The sequence below is a fragment of the Cryptomeria japonica genome, chromosome 8 (genome assembly GCF_030272615.1).
Source record: "Cryptomeria japonica chromosome 8, Sugi_1.0, whole genome shotgun sequence".
NCBI classification, from domain to species: domain Eukaryota; kingdom Viridiplantae; phylum Streptophyta; class Pinopsida; order Cupressales; family Cupressaceae; genus Cryptomeria; species Cryptomeria japonica.
The window spans coordinates 427,915,707-427,924,858 of record NC_081412.1 but is presented as its reverse complement, the minus strand read 5'-3'; the positions used below and the strand labels follow the sequence as shown (position 1 = coordinate 427,924,858).

The 9,152-nt window shown below is 34.1% G+C and overlaps 1 protein-coding gene across 2 annotated transcripts; it reads left to right on the top strand.

The window, feature by feature from the left end:
• The first annotated feature begins 1,634 nt into the window (after positions 1 to 1,634).
• LOC131067843 (disease resistance protein RUN1) lies at positions 1,635 to 8,701 on the top strand. Of its 2 annotated transcripts, none has more exons than XM_058003012.2 (2): positions 1,635 to 2,288; positions 5,212 to 8,701. In XM_058003012.2, exons 1-2 carry the CDS (start codon positions 1,783 to 1,785, stop codon positions 8,411 to 8,413), a joined length of 3,708 nt encoding a protein of 1,235 aa, XP_057858995.2. In that variant the 5' UTR covers positions 1,635 to 1,782; the 3' UTR covers positions 8,414 to 8,701. The 2 variants fall into 2 exon arrangements, with proteins under 2 accessions (XP_057858995.2, XP_059065960.1); XM_059209977.1 differs by lacking the exon at positions 1,635 to 2,288 and adding an exon at positions 2,797 to 3,572.
• The last annotated feature ends 451 nt before the right edge of the window (positions 8,702 to 9,152 follow it).

The following is a 9,152-nucleotide window of genomic DNA, read 5'->3' as shown; positions in this document are numbered from 1 at the left end:
AGAATAAAAGCAGATACACTTAAGCAGATACACTTAAGAATAAATTTAACTTTAGAAAAAGTAGATTGGATTTGATTCATTTGGGTCCTACAAACAAACAAAGTAAATTAAAGTTGAAAACAAGAATAAAAGCAGATACACTTAAGCTGGCTTGACGGAATAAATTTAACTTTAGAAAAAGTAGACCAGATTTGATTCATTTGGGTCCTACAAACAAACAAAGTAAATTACTTTGTTTCCCATTATCCATATACAAGATGCTCCATGCTTTTTCTATTGGCATTGTGCTTGACTAGAATTGCTTGATTTTGAAGGGAAAAAAAATCTAACTTTATTCCATATCATATTGTGAAATTTTGAATATGAATGTTGCTCATAGAATTATTTTTTTGACTCATGAAATTTTAAAATTATTTGCCAAAAATATAATTTTAAATAAGTATTTAAAAAAATATTAATTATATTGAAGAGAGTTGTTTTATTTATATTTTATAAAATTAATAATTTTAAATAATGATCATTGAAATATTATAGCAATAAGTATTAAAATAAAAAATTGTTATACATTAGTAATGGTGTTTTGCATTGCACGGATAGCTCTCACAATCGAGCTAGGCTCAACAAACTATTTATGAAGTCAACCATTAGACTGTGCTCTTTAAGCCCAACTCATGAATATTGTTCCAAGGTTAAGTAATTGCTATCGTTTACAAAAATGAGAGTAAACTACCTCATTTATCTTTCCTTTTTGTCATGTATGGAACACAAAAGGCACAACTAATTTTGACTAATCACTAATAGTGATCAACAACAAATCACACTAAAATAGTTTGGGCATTGACAATCTATAGAACATCTAATAATCACGAGACCAATAACAATGATTGAAAACAAAGAACATTTGACCTTCACAAGAGTATCACAAATTTGAGTTTGTCATATTTATAAATATCCTTTATATTACTATGCCAAAAGATATATATATATATATATATATTTAAAAAAATTAAATTAGATATCTTAAAAATGCGAAACAGATGTAAAATTCCTATTACTTCATCTCACTAGAGAAAATTCATTCTTATTCAATTAAACAAAACAATTTAATAGGATAGAATTTGAAAATAAGTAGCAGTAACATATTTACTGAATCAAATAGCTTATAAATTAATAAATATAGATATATACGAAAGGAAGATAAAATTACTTTGTGGTCTGTATAGATGATCAATACAGATAAACTATGAACACTCTGTGTGAACATGGAAAAGGTTAAAGGCAAACAGACAGAAAAAAGTAAGAACAATGGGGTCCAAGACAAGAATTAAAGCAGGCACAATTATGCTGGCTTGACCAATATTGAGTTCCTTTAGATAAAGTGACCGCCGTTGGCTATCATTTGTAGGATAGATATATACGAAAGGAAGATAAAATTACTTTGTGGTCTGTATAGATGATCAATACAGATAAACTATGAACACTCTGTGTGAACATGGAAAAGGTTAAAGGCAAACAGACAGAAAAAAGTAAGAACAACGGGGCCCAAGACAAGAATTAAAGCAGGCACAATTATGCTGGCTTGACCAATATTGAGTTACTTTAGATAAAGTGACCGCCGTTGGCTATCATTTGCAATCTACAAATAGATAGCGCACATCCCCGTTTGATCATAGTTGAAGCATTTGTATGATTGAGTTCTATATCTCAAGTTTTGGGTTGAATCCTCTGTTTGTTTTTTCTTATTGTTACTAAGCCTCTGTATTGAGATCCAGCATTTGTAAGATGGAGCAACAATACACTCCTCCCTCAACCAAGCTTGCCCTAGAAAGCAATAAGAGGTATCATGTGTTTCTGAGTTTCAGGGGACCAGATGTCAGAAAGACTCTGGTCGATCATCTCTACCAAGCTCTCTTTGTAGCAGGACTGAATGTGTTCTTGGACAATGAAAAATTGGAAAAGGGGGAAGTCATTGGGGAGAGCCTGGAAAGAGCAATCGAGAGCAGTGCCATACGCATTCCTATTTTTTCGAGAGGCTATGCAGAGTCAACATGGTGTCTCAGGGAGGCCGCTGCAATGTTGAGCTCCCCTGGCTTGATCATTCCTCTGTTTTATCATGTGGATCCAACTCATGTTAGATATCCTCAAGGAGATGATAGCCCTTATAGGAAATCATTCTCAAATCATTATCGCCATCGAGATCGATATTCAACAAAAGAGATTAATGGGTGGAAGCTCGCCCTTCGACAGATCTGTTCTCGCTCAGGCTGGTCCTTGGATCTAACTGAAGGGTGAGTGATGAATCTCACTTTCTGCTTGCTTTTCAATATCTTTGATTTATTATTTCATGGCTGCTGCTGGATAATAGATAATAGATAATAAAATATCTAAAAATAGGGTTCCAGGGAAGGGGTTTGGTCTTCTGGTTTTATTTTGAATCGAAAAAGAGAGAATTTTTTTTTTTTTTTTTTTTTTCAATAATACGAGTCTAGTATGTAATATATACATTTTAATTTGGGAAGGGGTTTCATTTTGTTTGGGTGTGTTTTTTGTTTTGATGATTTGATATTTAGTTAGATAATTTTGGTAAATTTTTTTTATAGTTCAAAATTTTTAATTTTTTTTAGTATAATCTATTTTCTTTAAAATGATTATTTTAAATCTTATTGTAATTAGATTATTAGAATAATAATATAAATTAAGTTACCATCTATCAATTATAATTAAAAAATCAGTTATGTTATAACATAAAAACACAAGCTTATAGCTTTTTGAAGCTTCAAATCCATTTTGTATAGCTTCTAACTTATATTTCCTCAAACTTTCCAATCTCTTTCTTTGAATCCAAACACACTTACATAAAAACATATATATTTCTTGTTTGCACTTTAAGTTTCAAGATTTGAAACTTTTATCATAGATTTCTTTGCCTCAATTGTCCTCACAACTAGGCTTGTTACTTAATTAGTTTTATCCTAACAAACGTTAAGACAATAGATTAAAATTGTGGAAGTTTCCCTAGGGCTTACATTCAACATATAAAATATCAATGAACTATCACACTCTAAGTTGGAATGCCTAAACTTTTGACAACATTTCTCAAATTTGGATATTAAAGAAATGCCATTTACAATTAACCAATCAACAAAAAGGTAGAAGCACGTTTTAATGTTTACAAGTTTTTTCACAATGTCTATTAAGGGGCTTGATATAAAAAGTGTTCTTATATATCCATTTTGTAATCTTGAAAAAACAAATAGAAAGAGATCCTTAATCATATTGCACATGTTGTTGCCTTTCCTACTGGATCTTCTCACAACTTTAAAACAAGGGCAATTGGAATAAATTTGATTTGGGCGACATAGATAAGGGTAAAGGATGAAAGATAAGTTATGGGTTGGGTGACTTGTTTTTATGGTAATTAGTAGGTTTATATTTCAATTTGTCTTTGAAGCTAACTTGGAAAATATTACAATGTTTGGATTTGTGTTGCTGGAAGAGAAAGTTATGGAAAACCCAAGTTTGTGGAGACAAAATCCAATTTTAGAACTTTTTCCAATGTCTCAAATAATGAAGTAAGTTACATATCCTTTGTACAATTTGTACAAAAGCTATGTGTAATAAATCCATGGGTTCTTCAAATATGTTTGCTTCCATAAATATTATATTGTTCTATGTTGATATAGAATTCACACACTCAAAGGATTTTGCATAAATAGTATAATAGATTATAAGGAAAATGTTTTCTTTTTTTAAAGTATTGAATAGTGAGAAGTAATAAAAAATGAGATATATGCATCATAAGATCATTTTTAACAAAGAGAATATAATTATTTGAACTCCTTTAAATTGTGATTAAAATTTAAACTCTATACACATTTTTATAAAAAAAATTATGCTTATCTCTCAAAAGTTTGTTAATTTGAAAATTTTGCAATAAATTGACCATTTGGAAAATATAATCTCAAATATTCATATTAACAATTTATAATTTAATCATTCATTTTATCAATTTTTTTTGGTAGCTTTTGTTTTCTCTCTTGTTGTCAATTTGATGGTGTCCATTGTAAAAGGTTCCATTAAATCCTTTTTACCTATTAATAATAAACTATTCTAATAATAAAAAAGTGGGGCATGCGATTTTTTTTAAAGAATGAATTAGTAAAAAATGCATTTGTTTTGGAATAATTATAAATGTATTTATTTTAAAATAATGTGATGAAAATTATAATATTTGCTTTAAGCTTTATAGGTTCTAGCAAATCCAATAATACAATGTGATTTTGTAAGAGATTTTTTCAATTTTGTATGTAATTTGAAAATTTTAGGATATATTAGGCAATTAGAAAAAAATTTATTTAATTTTAAGTTGTCTAATTTTATTAAAAAATATTTTATTATTTTATTGGTTTAACCTTTTATTAGTTTCAATTGATGAAAATTTAGCTAACATTTTTTATAAAATTATAATCTAATTTTAAATATATTTTTTTAATTTTTATTATATTTTTTATTCCATCAATTATTTGATTTGCTAAATTATAATTATAAGTAAGAAACATTCATAATTCCTTTGATGGTTAATTTAACAATGTTTCCAAATAATTGAATTATAAATATAAGTAAGAAACATTCATAATTCCTCTGATCATTAATTTAACAATGTTTCCAAATAATTGAATTTGAAAAATTTACATATTAACATATCAAGAATTATAACTTCGTCTTCAAATTTTGTTTCTATAATCTTCAATTTGTTTTATATATTTTCTTACTTTGTATTTGATTAACTCTTTTAATGACCACTCAAGAAAACAATCATTCTAAAATAAAAATTTAAATAACAAAACTAAACAAAAATAATAATATTTTTTTATTATTTAATCAATAAAATTTAAAAACAAATTATATTTTACTCAATAAATTTTCAGTATGATTATTTTATTTTTAAATATTATTTGAAATTAATAAATCAATAGATATTGTAATTCTTTAACGTGTTATTTTTTGGACAATTGCTATTAAATTATTAACTTATTAACTTATTTTATTTTTTTAGATTAATATAAAGATAAAATAGGTCTATATTTTTTCACAAATGCTCTTTAAAATGTATTAATGATTTTTTTTTAATCCAAATTTTCAAAAATTAATTCTACTACTACTCTTGCGAATCTCCACATTTAACAAGTAGTACTTTTGTGGTTATTACAGCTACGAAGGTCGGCTAGTGAAGACAGTGGTGAATGACCTGATAAAGACGTTTAATAGAGTGCCATTACAAGTTGCCAAGCATCCAGTGGGAGTGGACAACGTGAAGAATGCTCTCATTCACAAATTGAATCTCAATTCAATGGATGGCCTGATTAAACTTGGAATATGGGGTATTGGTGGTATTGGCAAGACCACAATTGCCAAAGCCATCTACAATGAAGTTCATACTGATTTTGATGCTGCTTCTTTTGTTGCTAATGTTCGCTCCACTGCTGCAGATGACGCCACAGGCCTTATGAATTTGCAAAAGCAAATTCTCAAGGATTTAGCTAAAAATGATGTAACCGTGAACAGTATTGATCATGGCATCTCTTTGTTTAGAGATCGTTTGGGTGGAAAGCGTGTGCTACTTGTTTTAGATGATGTGGATGGTAAACAAGTGGATGCTTTGGTTGGGGATTGGTTGGCTCCTGGCAGCAGAGTTATTATTACTACAAGAGACAAACACATTCTCAATGTTGCTCAGTTCTCATCCGAATGCATCCACGAGATGAGTGGATTGGAGATTGATGAAGGTCTGCAGTTATTCTGTTGGCATGCTTTTCTCAAAGCATATCCAAGTCCAAGTTACGCAGATCTGTCCAATAGAATAGTGGAAGCTTGTAAAGGGCATCCTCTTTCATTGGAAGTGATTGGATCCTACTTGTATGATAAACAAAATGACAAGGATTGCTGGATGGAAGCTCTTCACAACATTATCCGTTATCCAGAAATTCAGGAAAGGCTTTACATTAGTTATGGTGCTCTTAGTGACGAGGAAAAGGAGATATTTCTGGATATTGCTTGTTTTTTTATTGGAGAAGAGAAAACATGTCCTATAGTTTTCTGGAAATCCTTAAAGTACAAGATGGTAATCTCTGCAGTATCTAATCTTTCGATGAAGTCATTGATAAAGATTGATGATAAAGGAAGATTTGATATGCATGATCATCTGCGAGATATGGGGCGAAGTATTGCTGAAAATGAAAAAGTGTGTACTCGACTATGGGAGGCTACCCGTTTAAGTGCGCCCATGTCTATTAACAATGGCAATTTCTCTCGCATTCGACTTAGTGGAGGCAATTTACAAAGGCTTGAAGTGCTCTACACACCTGGTCTTTGCTATCTTCATTTGCAGAATGTGACCATCAAAGGCATCGCACAAGATACACTAGCCATGCTTCCTACAAGCCTGATATGGTTAGAACTGGAAAATTGTGACTTCGAGATGAATAGAGTACCAAGGGAGCAACCTCTCTCCAGTAACATTGGGCAATTGAAGATTATGCGATTACAATCCCATGATCACATTTACCAACTTTTTATCTCCTCCGTGTTTGTACTTCCTAATATACAGCTGCAGCACTTGAACATGGGAGGCTGTTCAGGTTTAAATAACCTCCCTGATTCCATCGGCAACCTGTCACAGCTGCAGCACTTGGACATGGGACACTGTTCAGGTTTAAATAACCTCCCTGATTCCATCGGCAACCTGTCACAGCTGCAGCACTTGGACATGGGATCGTGTTCAGGTTTAAATAACCTCCCTGATTCCATCGGCAACCTGTCACAGCTGCAGCACTTGGACATGGCATCGTGTTCAGGTTTAAATAACCTCCCGGATTCCATCGGCAACCTGTCACAGCTGCAGCACTTGCACATGGGAGGGTGTTCAGGTTTAAATAACCTCCCCGATTCCATCGGCAACCTGTCACAGCTGCAGCACTTGGACATGGGATGGTGTTCAGGTTTAAATAACCTCCCCGATTCCATCGGCAACCTGTCACAGCTGCAGCACTTGGACATGGGATGGTGTTCAGGTTTAAATAACCTCCCCGATTCCATCGGCAACCTGTCACAGCTGCAGCACTTGGACATGGGATGGTGTTCAGGTTTAAATAACCTCCCCGATTCCATCGGCAACCTGTCACACCTGCAGCACTTGGACATGGGATGGTGTTCAGGTTTAAATAACCTCCCCGATTCCATCGGCAACCTGTCACAGCTGCAGCACTTGCACATGGGAGAGTGTTCAGGTTTAAATAACCTCCCCGATTCCATCGGCAACCTGTCACAGCTGCAGCACTTGCACATGCGATGGTGTTCAGGTTTAAATAACCTCCCCGATTCCATCGGCAACCTGTCACAGCTGCAGCACTTGGACATGGGATGGTGTTCAGGTTTAAATAACCTCCCCGATTCCATCGGCAACCTGTCACAGCTGCAGCACTTGGACATGGGATGGTGTTCAGGTTTAAATAACCTCCCCGATTCCATCGGCAACCTGTCACAGCTGCAGCACTTGGACATGGGAGGGTGTTCAGGTTTAAATAACCTCCCCGATTCCATCGGCAACCTGTCACAGCTGCAGCACTTGGACATGGGATGGTGTTCAGGTTTAAATAACCTCCCCGATTCCATCGGCAACCTGTCACAGCTGCAGCACTTGGACATGGGAGGGTGTTCAGGTTTAAATAACCTCCCCGATTCCATCGGCAACCTGTCACAGCTGCAGCACTTGGACATGAGATGGTATTCAGGTTTAAATAACCTCCCCGATTCCATCGGCAACCTGTCACAGCTGCAGCACTTGGACATGAGATGGTGTTCAGGTTTAAATAACCTCCCCGATTCCATCGGCAACCTGTCACAGCTGCAGCACTTGGACATGCGATGGTGTTCAGGTTTAAATAACCTCCCCGATTCCATCGGCAACCTGTCACAGCTGCAGCACTTGGACATGGGATGGTGTTCAGGTTTAAATAACCTCCCCGATTCCATCGGCAACCTGTCACAGCTGCAGCACTTGGACATGGGAGAGTGTTCAGGTTTAAATAACCTCCCCGATTCCATCGGCAACCTGTCACAGCTGCAGCACTTGGACATGGGAGCGTGTTCAGGTTTAAATAACCTCCCCGATTCCATCGGCAACCTGTCACAGCTGCAGCACTTGGACATGGGAGCGTGTTCAGGTTTAAATAACCTCCCCGATTCCATCGGCAACCTGTCACAGCTGCAGCACTTGGACATGGGAGCGTGTTCAGGTTTAAATAACCTCCCCGATTCCATCGGCAACCTGTCACAGCTGCAGCACTTGGACATGGAAGGGTGTTCAGGTTTAAATAACCTCCCTGATTCCATCGGCGTGTTCAGGTTTAAATAACCTCCCTGATTCCATCGGCAACCTGTCACAGCTCATAGCTGCAGCACTTGAACATGGGAGGGTGTTCAGGTTTAAATAACCTCCCTGATTCCATTGGCAACCTGTCACAGCTGCACTTGAACATGGAAGGCTGTTTAGATTTAAAGAATCTCCCTGATTCCATTGTCAACCTTCCATACTTAGAAGGTAAATGAAGCATGTTTAAAAATTATCTCTATCATAATAGATTTGAATCAGAGTAAATAGAGTAAATAAAAATGAGCGCCATGATATAATTAAATTTTGCCATTTTACTGTTTTCTCTCGATGAAGAATTAAATTGTATTCTTTCCATCACGGGGTAGAATAAAAGTTTCCTTCTCTATGAAAAAAGACAATCACAAATATATTAAACTAAACAATAGTGGTGGCTGCCGTAATATAACATTTGCCCCCAATGCATATTAATTTTTTTTTTGAATATCAATTAAAAAGTGAGGAGGACTGACTCTTACGTATGTAGGAGAATGTAAATTTTCAAAAGTGTCCATCGCAGTTGGCGAGACGGGTTTTCCCCTCGAAAATAACTAACTAGAAAAACTATTTTGTTAACTTTGCTTTTTCATTGTTCTTACATTGATTTAATAAATTTTTTTATATAATTCAATTTTGAAGTCATATTGATTTAATAAAATATCTTTATAATTTAATATTGAAGTTCTAATATATTATTTTTTAATTCTTTTTAATAAATTTTATA